The sequence below is a fragment of the Aulostomus chinensis genome, chromosome 3, assembly GCF_037954235.1.
Source record: "Aulostomus chinensis isolate RoL2024-O1b breed Wild chromosome 3, RoL_Achi_v1.0, whole genome shotgun sequence".
Lineage (NCBI taxonomy): Eukaryota > Metazoa > Chordata > Actinopteri > Syngnathiformes > Aulostomidae > Aulostomus > Aulostomus chinensis.
Genome location: NC_141322.1, coordinates 7,548,696 through 7,568,521, shown reverse-complemented (window position 1 = coordinate 7,568,521; position 19,826 = coordinate 7,548,696). Strand labels below are relative to the sequence as shown.

Below are 19,826 nucleotides of genomic sequence, written 5' to 3'. Positions count from 1 at the left end.
ACCCAGCTGATCCGCGAGGCACGAGAAGGCAAAGGAGATCTGGCAGTCCTTTGGCTCGACCTTGCCAACGTCTACGGGTCTATGCCACACAAGCTGGTGGAAACCTCCCTTAACCGACACCACATTCCAGGCAAGATCAAGGACCTCATACTGGAATATTACAGCTGCTTCAGTTTGAGAGTCACTTCCGGAACAGTAACATCCGCATTTCATCGGCTTGAGAAGGGCATTGTCACAGGATGCACAATTTCTGTGGTATTGTTTTCCTTGGCCATGAATATGCTGGTGAAGTCAGCAGAGGTGGAGTGCAGAGGACCACTCACCAACTCAGGTATGCGACAGCCCCCCATCAGAGCATTTATGGATGATCTGACGGTGATAACAACATCCGTCCCGGGCTGTAGATGGATCCTCCAAGGCCTGGAGCATCTCATCAGCTGGGCCCGGATGAACTTCAAGCCAGCAAAGTCCAGGTCCCTGGTGGTGAAGAAGGGGAAGGTTTCAGAGAAGTTTTGCTTCTCAATAGGAGACACCCAGATTCCATCTGTGGGGGAGAAGCCAGTTAAGAGCCTGGGCAAGATCTATGACTGCACCTTGAAGGACACCGCAGCACTCCAAGCAACATCAGAGGAGTTGGGAACCTGGCTGACAGCAGTCGATAAGTCATGGCTACCAGGCAAGTTTAAAGCCTGGCTTTACCAATATGGTATCCTGCCTCGACTTCTCTGGCCACTGCTGGTCTATGATGTGCCAATTACCACCGTCGAGTGCTTCGAGAGGAAGGTCAGCTCTTTCCTGTGAAAGTGGTTGGGCCTACCACAAAGCCTCAGCAGCATCGCCTTGTACGGGAGGAACAACAAATTTAAACTACTGTTCACCAGTCTGACGGAAGAGTTTATGGTTACCCGAGCAAGAGAGGTGCTGCTGTATCGGGACTCCAGTGACATCAAAGTCTCCTCGGCTGGCGTAGAAGTGAGGACCGGTAGGAAGTGGTGTGCTCAAGAGGCAGTCGACCAGGCTGAGTCCCACTTGCGGCACAGCGAGCTGGTGGGAACAGTGGCATCCGGACGGGCAGGACTTGGGAGCAACCCTAGACCTTCCAACAACAAAGCCAAGGGGAAGGAAAGGCGACAGCTGATCCAGGAGGAGGTCTGGGCAGGGGTGGAGGAAGCCCACTGCTGTAGGACAGTAGGGATGCAGCAGCAGGGGACGTGGACCCGTCGGGAGGAGGCAGCTGCCCGGAAGATTTTGTGGACAGAGCTATGGCGATCTGAGCCACACCAGATCAAGTTTCTGATCCAGTCGGTTTACGATGTCCTCCCAAGCCCATCCAACCTCCACCGCTGGGGCTTGGGTGAGAACCCACTGTGCCCTCTCTGCCAAAGAACTGGATCGCTGGAGCACATTCTGAGCTGCTGCCCAAGAGCACTGGGAGAGGGGCGCTACCGCTGGCGCCATGACCATCAGCACAGGGATTTCCACCAGCAAACACCTACAACCAACAAGGCAGGCCATCGCCTTTGTTAGGGCTGGGGAGAAGCCACAGCAGCTCAGAAGTCAAGCTGGGGGACTGCTGGCAACAGCCCGGGACTGGCAGCTGAAAGTTGACCTAGGGAGAAAGCTCAAGTTCCCGGAGAACATCGAAGTGACCACACTCAGGCCAGACATGGTCCTGGTGTCAGACTCAACAAGGCAAGTGGTCCTGCTGGAGGACCACTTGCCCTGGGAAGACAGGATGGAGGAGGCTTTTGAGAGGAAGAGAGCCAAGTATGAGGAGCTGGCAAGTGAATGCCGAAGCAGGGGATGGAGGACCCGATGCAACCCCATTGAGGCCGGATACAGAGGATTCGCTGGCCAGTCTCTTATCAGGGCACTCAAGATGCTGGGAGTGAAGGGACTGCAAAACAGGAGAGCCATCAAGAACATCAGCGACGCAGCAGAAAAGGCATCCAGATGGCTGTGGATCAAGCGGGGTGATCTGTGGACACATGCTCTTAAGACACAAGCCGGGACTTGATCACCCCGGCTGGTCTGTTGTGAGACCCGAAACAAGGTTGTTAAGTTGCACCAAAAGTGTATTTTAGAACAATATTATATTTGATGTTAAAGGAACCCGAGGGGGTTTTCAAGGAGCAAAAACTCATTTATAAATATGACTACTGAATACCAGTATTTGTGACCCTTGATGGAAAAGTCAAGCACAGTTATAAAATAACTATTAATTGTCATTTTGTGTTGGATTTGTGTGGATCAGATTTGCATGGGTTTGGGGGCAGCACAACAAGATATAAACAGGAGGTAGATGTGGTGTGGAGTTGAAATGAAACATGTTGGCAAACCAATATAGTTTAGTAACCAAGCAAACACTTCAACTCTTAAAAAGATGTAAGTCTCGTAACCAAATTAGTGAATAACTTTGCACTAAATGCTCCACTATGTTCATCAGAACTTGTATATTTTTAACTTTTTTCTTGAACTCAGAGATGCTGACGATGAGATAGATTAGAGTAGAATGTCCACAGCTGTGCAGAAGCCTGTTTAATGAGCAGCAAGATGAGATGGCAGTGTGATTGGGGGGCAGGTGGTGGAGTGATGGTAATTACTGGGTGCACATTCAGTGGTCCCCACACACCAATCTGTCCACTTCTGGCTCAAATGAAAAGCCTTTTAACATCTGATCAGCTGTAAATGTCACACTGTGGGTGGGGGTGGGGCAAAGATTTTGAAAACAGGCCAGTATTCAGATAAGTTTTTTGAAATGAAGAGGAGTGCAGGTGAAAATAACTGCAAGGCAGATTGACAGTATAATGTTTTCCTGGGTGTGTAACAACATACTCATATGGGTCATTTTGTCGTCTATTCTGTTGTCTCCATTTCAGAGCAGAGGCATCTGTGCAATTGATTTTGCAGATAAAGTATATGATGGCATAAATTTGAGGCAGATCAGAAATGTCATTTGAATTATTCAGCAGTTACGTGATAGCTTTTACATTATTTTGACATGCCTTGACCTTTTTCCTTTGTGTTCCCCTTATTACTTGAAGAGTATTCCTCAAAGAGCTGCTGACAATTGCATCACTGTTTTGCCATGCTGGCAGCTTTCATCTGATCACTCCTCTCATGTCACAGCTCTGTAAAAATGGACTCTCACTCTGTATCATTATGAGGAAACACTTTCTACAGCAAAGCAGTCCTATGACTTTAACTTTCTAGTTTTGCTGTTTCTCAGTTGAGAAGAAAAGCATCACAAATGGGAGTCTTTCAGGGCATTTTGAACACAGTTGAGAAGTGTTTTGCAGTATTGTGTTGAATGTCAAGGATTATTTTATGCTTCATCAAAGCATAGCTGGCAGCCTATGACTTTAGACATTAATATCTGGCTGCATACTCCTTTCATAATGTAGTAATGACTAATGAGTGCCAGTGTAATAATGCACTATTACAGAATAATATTGTTTTAATGACTGCAGAGTACTCAAGTAGTGATGCTGTTGTGACTGCTTAATTCTTAAAACTGCCAAGTACTCTTGTAATAATAAAGAATGATGAGTACTTGTTTAAAATGAAGTCATACTTACTTTGGACTTGGGTGATACTGAATATTCAGGATTACATGAAAACTCATGTTACTAAGAATGCATCATTATATTTGGGTCACAATTGCAGGGGCACACCTGAAATAATATTCCACCACTGTAGGAACTAAAAAAAGAAAAAAATTCACCCATTTCCTGGAGTGACTGTATTTCCCAAACATCATAGTAGCAGGAGTTAATTCTTGTTTATTATTTTATATTTTTGAACAAAATAACAAATGTGTTAATAGATTTCCAAGTCAGTCTTGCAGATGGAGGATCGTATTTGACAATCATTCATTCACCTGCTGATTTTTTTCTCATCTAATGCTCTGCACATTAAAAATTTTTTTTCAAAGTTTGTTTTCCCCAATTGTTGCACAGTCCTTGAGTTTGAACAATGTGCTGAATAAACATCTTTCCTCATAAATCAGGTCAAAGTTTGACACTAGCCTTGTTTGTCTGCTTGACATCTAAATATTTGCTTGAGCACCTCAGCATGTGTTGGAACACAACCACTTGGAGACAAGTGAACCACTGTGAAGGCATTGGCAGAAAATGTTTCCAGTGAGACCAAAACCTACATGCAACAAACAAACCACCCACTGCTGTGCTTTTGGTGAAAAACTGCTGTTGAAGTACGCTGACCTCACCAGGTCCGTTGATGAGAAGAGATCAACCGGAGTCGTCTGCTTCAGACAAATCAACACTTTATTTCACACAACAAAGTAGACACAGATATATCTGGAGACCCCACTACATGCACCTTGAGAGTGCAGCAGAGAGTCTAAATAAGATATTAACAGACAGTGAATATATGCTTGAAGCCACACCTTTTTTGCATACGTAATTTTACACTCATGCATATCACACTTCTTGATTAGTACTCCAGTCTCCTGCACAGTCAGGTCGTCTTGTCCTGTTGTTTTTGTCATTCAGCCTTGGCAGTTTGGGCGCAACTAGCAGCCGGCACAACTTAACACAAACAATCACATCATGTACTTATACACAATCAACTCCTGATATGGTGGTGACATATGAACAGAACATGATCAAAAGCTCATTTTCTCACACTACACAGGATGCTTTCCATTGTTTTGGTTCATAAATTGTTAGAAAAAATAAATATGGGGTATTCTTAACATAAAGCAAAGATTTTGACTGAAGATGACTTCGTGTTCTACTGCACATTTCACTGCAATTTCCCACAGACTGTATTTGTGGCTACAGCTGAGGTGGGGTGGACTTTGCAAGTGAGCATTGAGCAAACTGACGAATGAGCTCGTTCTTGTCACAGTCCCATGTTCACAGAATGGCCTTTATGCGTGCAAAGTCATGTCACATGCAGGTGTGATACAAATCTATGTACTGATGGTCAGTGTGTTTGTGAGCGAGAGGAGATGAATGAGGGGCTGAGCGAATCAATGTGCTGCAGAGGCTTTGGTCTCTTTTATATATTTAGCACACTCCACACAGAAATTAAAAAAAATAAGGCCACTGTTATTATGGCTGTTGTCATACCTGCTCCAGGGGCCAGTATTAAAAAGTAGTATCATACCCTTTTCACAATGAAAAGCGCCTGTCAACATGGGTTTTTGGACCCGCGTTTGCTCGGCATTAGTGCGCATTCAAGCTTCCAGAAGACCCGGGTCTGAACTCCCGCTGTGAGGGCTGCGTGCCTGTGCTCATATGTCATCATGCTGACAACATCATCATTACACTTAAATGTGCACTGGTATACTGAGAGGTAAAAAAAAAACGACAACATGGATGTCGTGGAGCTGAACGTTAGCATTGTCGTTGCGTGCATTGCTATGTTGTCTCTTTTGCAAAGCATATGTGGTATATAGCGTTTGAAAAGACAGTAAAGTATTTGGCCCCCTTTAAATTTTGAACTGTGTTAGAGCTAAGGTCTGATAAAATTACTGTAATACTGCTTAAATTCTTTAATCACAGGGTATTTTGAGTGAATGTGCTTTGTATGTGTGTTATTCCTGCTTGAATCGGTTTGGTCAGCAGAGGGCGCTCTAAGCTTCACTCTAGACCGGGTATCGGTAGCTGGCGCTAGTAGAGAAGAAGTCAGTACGAGATGAGCGAGGTCAAGTGTGCACTTGAGAAGAGAACCTGTGACCGTAAACTGTATTCTTATATTCCATACAGGTAAGCTGACAATAACCCTTGTGATAAGCAGTAGTATATTTTGGTAGAGCTTCAGTTCAGAACTGTGACATTGAGAGACTAAATCGGGCTGTGTTTATGGACGTGTGTATGTGTGTGTGTGTGCGCGGCGATCCGACCGCAGGGCATCTGAAATGACGGGCGCCATTAGCAACATTGCCACGGGTAAATATGAAGCTAATAAGCCGTGTGTGAGCTAAAATGAGTGAAAGCTAATGTCCGTAGATGCGTGTGGTTGAATATGAGCGTGAGACGAAACTGTGTAAGAGACGACGAATCGAGTGAGTATGTTGTATGTCTCTTGTGAATTTAGCATTAACGTGCTCATGCTAATCGTCGATACTTGTTGCTAATATGCTACGGCCAGGCCGGAGTTACGTCCCATCAGCTAACATTAACAAAGCATGTCAGGGTAATTAATGAGTGTTATACCAGACTCTATGCTTATGGTTGTAGTACTATTTCTGTGGAAGAAGAGTGAAAATATTATAAGACATGTGGTTTAAAATGCAGTTAATTAGTTAAATAAACTAAGTTCATAGACATAACTCATAGAGGTTAAAAAGAGCAAACACAGTGGTAATGGTGAATATACAGAGGTATTGTGTCAGCGTTTTAATGACAGTTAATTTTATGTATCACCTGTTAACCCTGTGAAAGTAACAGCCATGTATTTGAGTACGTAACATTGTTTCTGATGTATTTGATTCTCAATGTATGTTCTAATGTGTATTGTTTGTAGTTTGAAATGAGGATGTGTTGCAGTACAGGTGATATGAGCAGAGAAGAAGTCAGTACGAGATGAGCGAGGTCAAGTGTGCACTTGAGAAGAGAACCTGTGACCGTAAACTGTATTCTTATATTCCATACAGGAATAAAATATGATGCACAAAGAGTGAAAGTGCCTTCATTCTGAAAAGTGTAACACATACAAACTCGGCACGGATTGGAAAATGTCTGAGCGCTAATGCAGCGAAGGAGGATGGAGTTTATGGCAAGTCTGAAAGGAAGCCGAAGAAGCTACAGGTGAAGCCTGACAGGCAGCACAGTGACAAAATCAGGATGTGACAGGAAGGGTGCGTGAAACCTGAGATGACACAGGTTGCCTTTTTCACACTGCAGGTGAGCCGAGCTGAGCCACTAAACACGGGGGTCACTTGGCGAGTCAGTCGACATGGGTCGAAATGCCGAGTTGGCCCTTTCAGAGTGCCCAAAAACCCTCGTTTTTGGTGCAGTGTGAAAGGGGCTTCAGATTGGGCAAGAAACCTTAAGGCTCAACTCAGGATTTTCTGTACTATGAAGGTAATTGATTTCAGCAAAATAAATCTCATGGTAACAGATGTTAAATATGCAGTAACATCTAAAAGGCTCCCAAATACAATCACTATTCATTGACACAATATCAAATAATCAGTGGGATGAATGGTGATAACATTGTCCATAACTCATGATTGGTCAGTGAATAGTGATTGTATTTGGGAGCCTTTTAGATGTTAAATATGCAGTAACATCTAAAAGGCACTATTCACTGACCAATCATGAGTTATGGACAATGTTATCACCATTCATCCCACTGATTATTTGATATTGTGTCAAATTGTTGAAAGCTTGACAGATTGATATTTCAAAGAGCTAACAGGTGTGAGTGGGTGATTGGATGTTGTTTTTCACATTAGAGTACAAGTATTGAAGTTGATGTCTGTTTGTAACTAATGACCTGTGTAGCTTTACCAACTGTATCCAGTAATTATTGATTTCCCCAATTATGTTGTGCATCGTGAACATACCTTTTGTAATTCTGGCCTCAGTTGGGTTTATCCATTGTGAAAGAAGTATACCAAAAAGTTTGATGAAGCACGAGAAACAAGTAGTCACACAGGGCAATTGGTTGTACACAAACTCATAATGGAGGTTAAATCACTTAACCTGTTTGTAAAACACAAAGTTACTACAAGAATATATGTCATTATGTTTGATTGAATGGGAGCAATGCGAGTTCAACTAGAACAACTTTAAATTCACTGGTTGCACTGGAAACGTCTTCAGTCTGCATTTCAATGTACAGCAAACAATTTAAGTAATAAATTATCTGTTTGCCTTCATCAATTCATTTTCTTTCTTTTGTCAAAAAAAATCTGTTTCCCTTGTTTTTAGCCATTTCAGCCACTCAGGAGTCCACTCTCCTTCTTAAGTTTCTTTTGATGGGAATGTTGCCAACACACTCCCTGATAAGCCCGAGGTTGGGGTAGAGTAGCATTATTCTTCAGGTGCTACATGGTGGATCATCCATGAGGTGATTCTTCATATCCTGACAGCATCTCTTCTCCGTAATTAGATATAACTCTGCCTGTATACACAAACATCTGCCTCTGTTGCCATGGTGAGTCAGTGGAACTTATCCAGCACCTTCTGTCGTCTTCCACTTGGGCATTTCTCATGCCAGCTTTTTGTACACATTGATCACCATGTGTGTCAGCACCCAAACAAGCATTCCCCTCTTTCTAAGGTCAGAGCGCTGCAATGTGATCGGAGGATGATCTTTGGATATACCACTAAGCCTGCTATTAGCACACGTATAAGAGAGCATAAGCTCAGTGTTTTGACAGAAGGCCCTGCACAGCAGAAGCAGGGTGCCCATCTTTTTCTCTCCCAGAGACGCCCCCCAGCCTGACATCACAATCGTCAAGCTGGCACACTCTCATTGTCAAGGGTTGACCTCAGATTTTCAGTGCATTTAGAGGTCCTCTTCAGATGAACTGGGATCACATTAACCTGCTGTGTGTGAATTATCTGCTTATGTTGAAATTTAGTCGGCATTTAGGTAGAGACACTCTAAGCCGGGGCTTCTTTATTGCTTGTGCAAAAATCTTGATAAAGTGATTCCATTCAAGAGGTCTCTTATTAGATGTTTAGATCAGCTGCTACATCACATCTGGACACCTCAGTGTTGTGACAGATACTGACATTTTCCTACCATCTCTTTATGTTAGTCCATTGAAGCTGATGGTGCTGACGTGTTGTCAGAAGGAGTGCCAACACACCACAGAGCCTCTGGGCTGCAGGCGGCTCTAATGAGCTCCCCTGAGTGGTTAGCAGGCTGTTCCTCTCCTCCCCCTCACTCAGCAGGCCTACCTCTAATTGGTGGGAGAAGAAGGGGAGACTTCAGAGTTACAAGAGACAATGTTTCCCATTGCAAGATAGTTTAGAACATCTATCTACAGTACCATTTCCTGAGAATTTAATGTCCAAAATACCCCTACCTGATAATTTTTGAGAATGTGAAAAAAAAACCTGGGTCTCTTCCAACCTTATACTGGTATATAATGGTGTGTCAGGCCCTATTTCAGAATAATCCTGTTGAAGTTCAGACAAATAAACAGCACAGAGGAGGTAAACAGTTAACATCATCAGGAAGCCGCTGAAATCATACTGTAGGTTTGAGTTCTTCTGCCAGTACAGCTAAATGACCAGTAGAGGGCATTGTACTTCCAGGCTTCAGATCTTTTCATGCATCATCTGAGGAGCACTGTTATTTAGAGCCAACAAACTGTGTAATAATTAAATTTTTTTTTACTCATTGGTTACAATCACTCATTGCTTCATTATTTTGAGGACTCAACACTCATAACTTTATTTACATTACATGTGAATGCAAATCTCATCACCTCCTTATTACATGATTACTCAGCACTCACTACTTCATTATTGTATGAGTACACATAACTACCACTTCAGATCCATTTAGAGCATCTTTCCATTGTTGCTTTGATTAACTTGTCATGAGTCCAATCAGGTGTAATGACAGGTCCCAGCTTCTGTTTGTCTGCACAGCTTAAACACAATGTGTGAAAGCTTGCTGCTGATCCCTGCGATGTCACAAGCTGCCCTGCTTTCAGAGGCTTAGGAAAGGTAACAAGCTGCTTTATCCTCATTAGCATCATCACATCTCTGCCCCCCACCCCTTGTCTGTCTATGTTTGTCTCCCTCATTTTTCCCCACCTCTGACTTATCACCACTATAAGTACATTTCTATGAATTATTATGAGAAATGAAGGTGCGGGTATACAAGGTGACAACCACTCTGTCATGCTGGAAACTGTGGTACCACAAATACCGCAATACCCCTGAACCCTAGTCCGTTCAGTGAGACCACCGGGGCTGGAGGCTTCGGAGCCAGTGTTATGGAACGCCTCGAGTACTAGCAGATGAATGCAACTGTGATGATCATCATTACTCAGCTGGTCTGCTCAGTAACTGTCCTATTTTGGAAATGTCTGCCCTTGATTTTGGTCACCATCACAGAGTTGTGGTTCAAAATCTAATTATAAATCTTTCACAATTTAGACACCTTTTGAAATGGTGGGAAGTGATTATTCATTTATTATTGATTTTTATTCACCCTAATTCCACTGTCCTGTTTCCTAATGAGGACATAGTTTCCTTGTCACTTACATTTGGCTTCCTCTCTCTACGACTAAACACAGCACTGAGACATACGAGTTGTATGTTGCTGCAGAAAATCCCTGGGCTGTTGCCCTAAGGAAGGACTAGCCAAGTGCCAAATATTGACTCAGCATAGTGACTAAAAGTCAGGATATTTCAATGATGCTGCTTTGTGACTTTTTAAAGCTTGTCTCTTGCTCAAAGCGCACACACAGCCAAATGCAATACGAACTGGTAGTACTGTAATTCATAAAACAAAAACAAAACAGAAAATCTAATAAAATGCAAAAAAAAGTCAAGACACTTACATTCCTTTTTAACAAAACAATCATGAGAGTTATGTATGCTTTTCTTAGCTCTTGTTTACAGACATGTAACTATGTTTAATTATTTTTTTCAACTATGGTAAAAGTGAAAATTTTCAATTAACAGTAAAGAACTTGCTTAGAGCTTTGCCGCACATAAACAAGGAAAGCTTTTTCAGCTCAGCAATGTTTTTATAGCCAAAGCTGAACTTGAGCTAAACAGGGACGCCACCTGTCAGAAGCAGCCATTAGTGGAAATCTCATTAGCAGTAATCCTGTAGGTCTTGTGGTTAGAGCACCACAACTGGTGTACACTCCTTGCATTTGTCCTTCCTGGCGCTATCCACTATCCACAGCACCACATCCATTGCCGTGACAACAGGCGTGAGTGCTAAGGTGAGAAGGGGGCACGACCCCTGGCAAACATCCTTCCAGGTGAATAAAGGCTCAATCAGGATATTAATGCCACTCTACACCAGCTGCAGATCACAGTTGCCACAGTAAGTCTTGCGGTCAAGCGAAAACGGTGCTGTTGTTTGCCACGGTGTTGGTGTCACTCCTCTGTAGAGTAAGATTCAGTGTGCATGTGTAGATCTCAATATCACTATTACTCACATTCTTGTATCTTTTTATGAAGTGAAAACAATATAAATCAGATGATTGACATGACATTCATCATATTTCAAATCCTACTGAATTGGGCAAAATTCTTTTAAAAGTACTCTTGTACAAGTACTTGTACTAGACAACTTGTAGAACATTTAAACTGAAAACATTTTTTACTAGGGATAGATTTTCTCATGTACAATACTAATGTCAAGGCCTTGAGTATCAGCCAATACAATACCCACATATACATATATGTGTATATATGTATGTATGTGTGTATACATATATATATATGTATATATATATATATAACAGTGGCCCTATTTTTTTTTTAATTTACTTTACATTGCGGGTGGCACAGTGGTGCAGTGGTTAGCACTGTTGCCTCACAGCAAGAAGGTTCCGGTTTGAGCCGCTGCTCAGGCATGCGATCTTTCTGTGTGGAGTTTGCATGTTCTCCCCGTGCCTGCGTGGGTTCTCTCTGGGTACTCCAGCTCCTCCCACCGTTTAAAGACATGCAATTGGGGACTAGGCTGATTGGATACTCTAAATTGACCGTAGGTATGAATGTGAGTGTTAATGGTTGTTTGTGTCTATATGTTGGCCCTGTGATGGACTGGCGACCTGTCCAGGGTGTACTTCACCCGTAGCTGCTGGGATAGGCTCCATCGTCCCCGCGAACAGTTGATCAGGAGACAGTTCAAAGTAAAAGTTGTTTTTTGTTTTTTTTATGAACAGACATGATGGTACTTTGTTCATTAGACTCCATTTTTCTTGTTGAAAGCAGTTTGTGGACTCCAAGCACATTACAGCAGTGTACCAAGACAAAAGAGAGCAAAAATACAAACATATTCAAAATGATAATATGGTGATGCAATAAGCTAGAAATTCAAATATGTCACTGTGCTATAATTGGATATAGGTGATCAGCTGGAGACAGCTGAAACTCAACCATATCCCCATGTATTTGACAGCTAGAAAGTGACTAAGCATGCTCAAAAGGCAAGAGAAATAGATTAGGGGTGAGACATAAAACACTGCACCTGAGAGTCTTCCTGACTGAACTTGGGTTGAGCCTAATTAAATCTGCCTCGTCACTGTGGTGTATGCTAAAATAGCACACAGACCTTATTTTATGAGGAAAACTTTATGATGGCACTCAGAACACTCTATACTGTGCTCAGCGATAAGGCCTTCAAAAGACAGATTCAACCAATAACTGCAATCCTTGTGTGGATCATTTGGGAAGAAATAGTCTTCAACAACTGCAGAATCACGATATTGCCAGTTTTAAATGTTTTCTACACATTGTGGATGTACATTTACATTCAGTATTTGTACAGTAGGTTTTCAAAGATTTTCAAAGTTCCTCTCCACATGCTGCAAAAAGGTCAAGAAAAAAATTGACACATCTTGTCAGAATCTGCTTCGGCATCTATTAATATGCAAATATTGTTCATTGTAGAATTTCAACTGCATGGGAGGACAATGCTGGATGTTTCTCCTATATACTATATACTATAAAATAGTCGGTTCCATAAGATAAAACCGCCTACACAGTGAATATCGTAAAGTTAATAAAAGGACTAGAAAAAACTTAATTTGACTGGAGGTGAACCTTGTGGAATGAAAGAAAAAAACAGCCAATGAAGTCAAAGCTGTCTGTTAGGCATATGTGTAATGGTGTGTGACCAGGTGGAAAGAGTTACACTGTGGCTGTGGGTTTTCTGGAACACAGTTTTCAGTCTGATTCTTACAGTTATAATTTTTTTTTTTTTTTTTTTTGTATTTTCCACTTCAGGGACGAAGGAGTCTGCACATTTTCTCTGCAATCACATCCAAAACAGCTTGTCTTGTTAATTGCTTCACTGAGAGGGTGAATGGAACAGCTGCACAGTCACTGTTTTCTTGCAGTAGAGGTTTTGGGAGAAGGACTAAACCTTGACCTTGCAGCACTGCCAGCCGAGGCAGGCTGGACACATGCACGGGCGGTGGGAGGGGCCTATAGATTTGTGTGAACGGTGACAACAGAAGGGAGGGAGGAGAGACAGAGAGAGAGCGAGAGAGAGAGAGGGGAAGCAGAGGGCCTGAGCATCTCTCTCTCTCTGGAACTGAAGGGGAATGTATAAGGATAGTCCCTCACTTCATCCTGCCAGCGTCCAGTGTGTCCCAGCTGCTAGCTGTCTCTCTCTAATGGTAGGGCTGCTGCTTTCACTTCTCTCATTTCCGCTGTTCTTATTTGTATAAAGTCATACCTTTGCATTGCATTTTTGTATGTGTGTGTGTGTGTGTGTGTGTGTGTGTGTGTGTGTGCGTGTGTGTGTCCAGGCTACAACCTGCACAAACTCTCATTTTCCATTTTCCCCTGTAGTTTGATGTCAAAACAGCATGTTTTCACTGGAGAACACAAGCATTTCACTGAAAACTATAAGGGATATTTCAACTTCTCAGACAGTGGCTGGACTGTTGTTGTCTTTTCTGTCTACCTCTCAGTCTGACCCCCCGCCCCATACACACACACAGCCCTGCACAGGTCCTCTGACCAGATTTTCAGATGACAGTGGGACATGTGTTTGTTGTTTTTCCTGTAACTCTGCTGCATCTTGGTTCCTTGTTCACTTGCTATATAACACAGTTCTGAAAGCTGGACCCAGGACTGCCACGTAATGAGTCCTTATTGATTTTTTGGACAGACCCAGGAATAGTTCATTACATCAGGCGTCTCTCTGCTGACCTAGACAACTAAACTTACATACTCCCCATTACTGCAAATGAGCTGGCGTGTCACCAGCAGTTGCTCCTCATTCCATGGCATTTCTCCTCATATCTCAATGCAGTTTAATAGTTTTTAGCGAAGCACACATAAATTCATCAATAATGAGTTCAAGGCTCTGGTCCGCAGTGCAGGATTATATTGACTTTTGTGATCTTGGATATAATTCCATCTCTTAGGCCAGATCTGTTTTGTTGTTGTTGTTTTTCTCAGTTGTTGGTTTCTATCCTCAGGGGCGGAATTTTCAGGTTGGGTAGATTATGTAGCATTAAGCTGCTTGATACCAGATAATTCAACAACGTTGAAATCCTGTGTTTGTGGTTATGAATCAAACTATGCTCTGCCGTTGGTATTTTAATCTCATGAGTGTGTGTGTGTGTGTGTGTGTGTGTGTGTGTGTGTGTGTGTTTGTGTAGATATACCATTTTAGAATTTTGCATCCATCACAGCTGTCAGGGAAGAGTAATTTTTTTCCATGTCCAATATTCATGAAAACACATCATTCGCAAAACAGCACTTGATGATGCAATAAGAGTCGAAGACAGATAACAGCAACACCCACCTAACTGGAGAGGCCTTTCCAATAGAAGAGCACTGAAGCATTTAGGATGTTTTAATGTAAAATACATCAGCATGTGTATTAAATAAATCATGGGCCCATCCAAAGGAGTATTGAGAGCAAGAGCAGGCAGGGAGCTGTGACAAGCTTCTGATGAGTCATCTCACATTTCGATTCAAAGGCAGTAGTTAAGGGCTCAGCCAGCAGGATGGCCAGACTCACTCTGTTGGCCTGTCATTCAGGGTCTCACCAAGGACACTTGATTCCAGCATGCTGGAGTTGAAAGCAATCCAAATCAATGCTGAGTCATTCTAGCTGGACACAAACGTATAATATTTGGTTGAATGTAAGTCATGTCAGATGACCAAATTTCAACATCAGGGTTATGTCTGAAGCTGAAATGTGCCTCCCGGGATATGTTAGCTTGCTCATTGCAATCAATCTAATTTTGTTTGCATTTGTGACTTAATGTAGGGTGAGATTTATTAGTCCACAAAACACTGTTCAAAGGAAAAGGCATTGCATTAACCTTCCAAACAGTTGAAGTGAATGATAACCCATTTTCAAATGTAAAAACAAAACAAAAACATAAGAAAATCCTAAAATCCCTCATGCACACTTGAAAAAGTCTTGATGCTTTCACTGTTTCCAAATTATGGGTTACAGAGAAAAGTGTGGCTGAAAACATTGCATCAATGGCAAAACACCTTTGTATGTTGAGGACTTGGATTGTTGTGTATATGCTTTAAAATTGGTCACCATTCACTTAAATTGTTAAAGAGATTATGTTTATTTCCTGTGAAACACCAGCAGTTTTTTGTGGAAAAATAGACTTCTAATAATTCTGTCCATCAGCATGAGGATGAGAAGATAATGACAGAATTTTCATTTTTCTGGTGAACTGAAGCTGTTTTGGCAGCTTGTGGTGGCCCATTTACAGTACAGTCCCTTACTGAGATGTGTTGTGCAGTTTTTCCTTTAATTTGTCTCCTGTCTGTAAATAATGTGCATGTTAAATGAGTTTAAACTCCACACTATTTTTCACAGTAGCATGTTATGTGTGAAAGCAGCACCAGGATAGCTACTCCATATCAGTCTGCTCGTGCAATGACAGTTAAAGGGAGTCTAATCTAATCCAATGTTATTACAAGCTTAGTTTGTAGTGATGTTTCAGAGGAGGAGGCAAAAGATTATGCTGCAAGACTTCTTTGTGATTAATCAGGCTGCTAATTGTGGGCCAACTTGACAGTAAAATTATTTGAGATTCATCAGACATTTTGAATGTGTAATTGTTGTGTAGGACCTGCTTTAAGCTAAGAGCATATATCATTGTAGTTCAGAACACTTGTGTTACTGCAGGCTTTGTAAGTCTTAAGAGAAAAATAGATAAATGTCAATGAATGTCAACATGTACAAAAAAACAAAAAAAATGGGGGCATAGAACATACAAATCCCTTTGATTGGCACATTATAATGGGATACTTTGATTAAATACACACTGGCACTCTTAAACAAATGTGGGACAGGAAATGGGCAACTTTTGGCATTAAGGTGTATGGATGTGAGCACTGAGGATATGATGAAATCTCAGGTCAGGTCTCAGATCATGTATGCACAGTTTCCATTCACAAACCAGCACAGCTCTGAGTGTAGAAATCATCAGTTAAAACAGCACTTTTCTGACATGATAAGCTGACCACACTTGCACTCTTCTGCCTTAGATCTACTCAATGCATTTTATTGTGTCCTCATTTGCTCAGAGGAGAAAATGGGGATTAAACCTGCAACATTATGATTATTGACGATCAAACGCTATTTTCACTGCTAGGAGATATCCAGCCTTATACTAAACAGACCTAAGGGTTTGGCATCAGATGTAAACAAAGGCCATTGATCACATTGTTATTTATACTGAAAATCCTTTCATTCTGTCTTACAGTGGTGTGCAAGGATTCATAACAACAAAATTTTTTACGAATTCAAATGTGTGTTTTTTGTTTCTTTTAATAGTGCTTGGTGTGAAAGTGGGAGTGTGGAGGTCTTGCAGTAAGTCCTAACTTGTTTGATATATAAAGCACATCTGTTTATATGTGATCATCAGTCAGTGATGAAACAGGGGTGTCTGGCTTTTCTTTCTTGGACAATCAGCAAGCATACTTTCGAGATGACTTGCTTTTCCTTGAAAAATTTTTAAATCAAGTTTTCATGTTCTACAAGTAAAGACGGAAAGAAGCTGTCTATGTGTGGAGATATACAGAAGGAAGTGATGTTTCAAAAGGTTATCCCTGGTCACAGGAAGAGCCAATCCAAGGTGTCTTCTTACTGATATCCTTTTGATATTGCTTCTCAGCATGTGCTGAATGTCTCAAGACCATGCTGCTCACTGTATCAGTAGCTTAGCCAGATGGGACTCTCAAATGATTCTGATGCAAACAAATGCCGCAATGCTAACTAAGTGACCTGGAATGATTTCATTTGGTGCAACAACTTGTAAGACTCTCCACTACAATAAGATACTTTAACCAATAATAGCAGTTGTATCATGACAGAGCAATTCTGATCAATGTATTTCAAGATATTCATCAAGGATCTTTTTTCATTGTACAGGTAAGTGTTCTTCCTGCATGGCCTTAGGCCTGCTGCACCTCCACCAGTGCCTGCTCTGTTTACCTGCAGGGTCATCAGTTGAGAACCATCACTCATGGATGTTTCACCCCTTGTCCCAGAACATGTCCTGGTGGCGGGGCAGTGAACAGGGACATCTCCCTGACACCCCCAGCAGCTAACTGTCTGCAGGAGCTGTTCACTGCCGATTCCTTATCCAATGTCCTAAATCATATTCAGAAGGTCTTATTCAGCTTCCTCTGACAGCTCCCTGGCTGTCTTGTGCAGCCCAGCTCCTCAACAGCCCAGAGCCTGCATCTGTGAATGTGTGTTTCCCTCTACGTCTGTCTGGCGTGAACTGTTCTGTCCACTCCCCCAACCAGTGTTGTGCAAGGTCACATTTTACAAGAGCAAATTTCACACAAATGAAAATGAACTAGCTCAAGTTCACAAATCCATCCATCCATTTCTCTTTCATAATAAGATCGTTCAGAGTGGGGTTTTCACACTATTTTTTTTTTCCAGGATATCAGTTGACTTATAAGCTGTGTGCTGGTTAGGTGGGGGCATATATTGCAATAAAAAAAATTGAGATCTATGTGGTGCCAGATTAATGTAATAGATAATTATACATAATGACATGGAGAGTCAATTTTAGGAGGGTGTCACTGAGAGCCCAAAATAATTCCCAGCCAGCCAGGGTAATCAAGTGTGTCACAACCGGCTGCCACTCCTCTCTGACATATCTGGCACAACAACATCACACAACCTTTTCGGCATTTAAGCCTCGGAGGCTCTTTCACACAACAAAGGTGGACTCCAGGAGGAGGACAAGAGGCATGCAGAAGGCAGAAAGCAACTCTTCATTGCAGATGGCAACAACAGCAGCACCCAGAGCCGTTCTGTAGACAGAGGTTGTGCCTGTTGTGCAGTAACTTGGCAGAGGTGGCCAAGCAGGGTACACCTAAGTAGATCCATGCTGTTGTACACAAAGGAGAATCCTGGACATAAGTCTTCACCTTCTTAGGTTTAGAAACACTCAGGCCTGCTGTAAGACTTGATTTGAACTTCACAAAGTGAAGGTAGCTTTGTGTCTGTCATTCTCACTGTTATCGTTCTGTGGATTATTTTGTTTTCTCAACTCAGAATTTGAAAGAGAGACTTGCCTCATACAGGAGCTGAAGCTCGACCATGATGCCATATTTTAGGATGTCAGTGGGACAGTTTGAGGTCATTCTGGGGATGCTAGCATTTCATCTGAGGAGGCAGAGATAATTGTTTTTATCATGTAATATCATGCAAGTTTTTAGTTGCAATCACTCAGAAAAATATAAGCATTCTGATGCTGACTTTATGTCATATTCACATTCTGTATAAAATTATGACCAAAAAAAAAAGATAATATGGGGCAAAAACCCAAATCCAAATTGGCATCAATGAATTCCTCAATTTATTTCAGCATTGTTTTGATATATTTATCACAAAATCATTATGAACTGCTGTGTTCTGCACAATATTGAGATGTAACTAACCACAGCCTTGCAGTTGAAACTTTTTTTTACATGACAAGTGACTTTTGTCACTTTATTCAGAAACCATGGCTTTTACTTAAAACAGGAAGCTGGTAGAAGAAACTCATTTGGCCTCCAGTGACATTTTCCCTTTCCTCTCTTCGTATTGCTCTGAGTTTAAGTCTGCATGTCTAGTTTAAGATAAAAATCCCCATTCTTCAACAGTCAGGCAGGAAAGCAGTTTCAACAGATTGTCCTATTTTTGTTCTATTATGTCCTATTTTTGTTGTATTGTACTGTGTAACAACAAAATAAAGAGAACAATGAAACATTCAATCATGAATGTCAAGATAAAGCTCATACAGCTGAGAAGAGCTTCTGTCACAGATATTTCGCTCGAGGTTCATCAGAATAAGTGACACTCAACAAATTACACACCATATCCATTTGACCTGCTTCAGTATATGAAATTAAAGGAAATCTCATTATTCTGATTTTGAACTGATTTGACTGAGAAACAGTGAAACCTCTCTTTGGCTGATGTTCATGAACATTCTCTTCTGTCCTTTTTATTTTATATTGCCTCCTTTTTTCTCCGACCCTCAATGGTTTTGGCCTGTTAGAGTCTTACTAACTGACATACTAACTGACTGAAAGAAATATACATATAAGTAGACGAGCAAGCGGGATAAAGATATCACTGATGTCCTGTTGAGTCAGACAAAGGAGGACGAGCTGATAATTGCTTGTCCTTGTGTTTGTGCACAGCTGACATGTTTTAACATTGTAGAGATGTCTGGGCGATAGATTTCTGTATGATTTAGTCATATGGGTACAAGCTAGGCAGGCCCACCTGGGGCTGTGACTGATGAACTGTGAAACTTTCTGACTTTCCAGGGGAAAAAAAGCTGGAAGCAAATATAGCATGTTGGCAATTTCCACTGGCTGAGACTATGGTACAATAATTAGTCTTGTTTCAGTCTTTACATGGAGGATTATGTTGAGATTTGGGCAGCATAGCAGTGCAGTGGTTAGCACTGTCGTCTCACAGCAAGAAGGTTCCAGGCTTGAGCCCAGGCATTTTCTGTGTGGAGTTTGTATGTTGTCCCATCGCTTGTGTGGGTTTTCTCTGGGAGTCGAAATGGACTGTAGGTGTGGTTGTGAGTGTGAATGTGTTGGCCCTTTAACGCACTGGCGACCCGTTCAGGGTGTACCCCGCCTCTCGCCCAGTCAGGCTCACCTATGCTGCATTAATTGCTGCATAAATTG

At 41.9% G+C, this 19,826-nt stretch overlaps 1 protein-coding gene across 6 annotated transcripts in view; it reads left to right on the top strand.

The window, feature by feature from the left end:
- Window positions 1-19,826, top strand: part of iqsec1b (IQ motif and Sec7 domain ArfGEF 1b) — a 196,428-nt gene that overhangs the window by 146,111 nt on the left and 30,491 nt on the right. The window contains exon 1 of one of the 6 annotated variants that reach the window (XM_086198428.1): window positions 10,817-11,001. The exons of the other annotated variants lie outside the window; for them this stretch is intronic. Within the exon in view, the coding sequence (XP_086054554.1) occupies window positions 10,964-11,001 (38 nt within the window). The 5' untranslated portion in view covers window positions 10,817-10,963. Of the gene's footprint in view, window positions 1-10,816; window positions 11,002-19,826 lie in introns of those variants that run through there. 6 annotated transcript variants of the gene reach the window in all.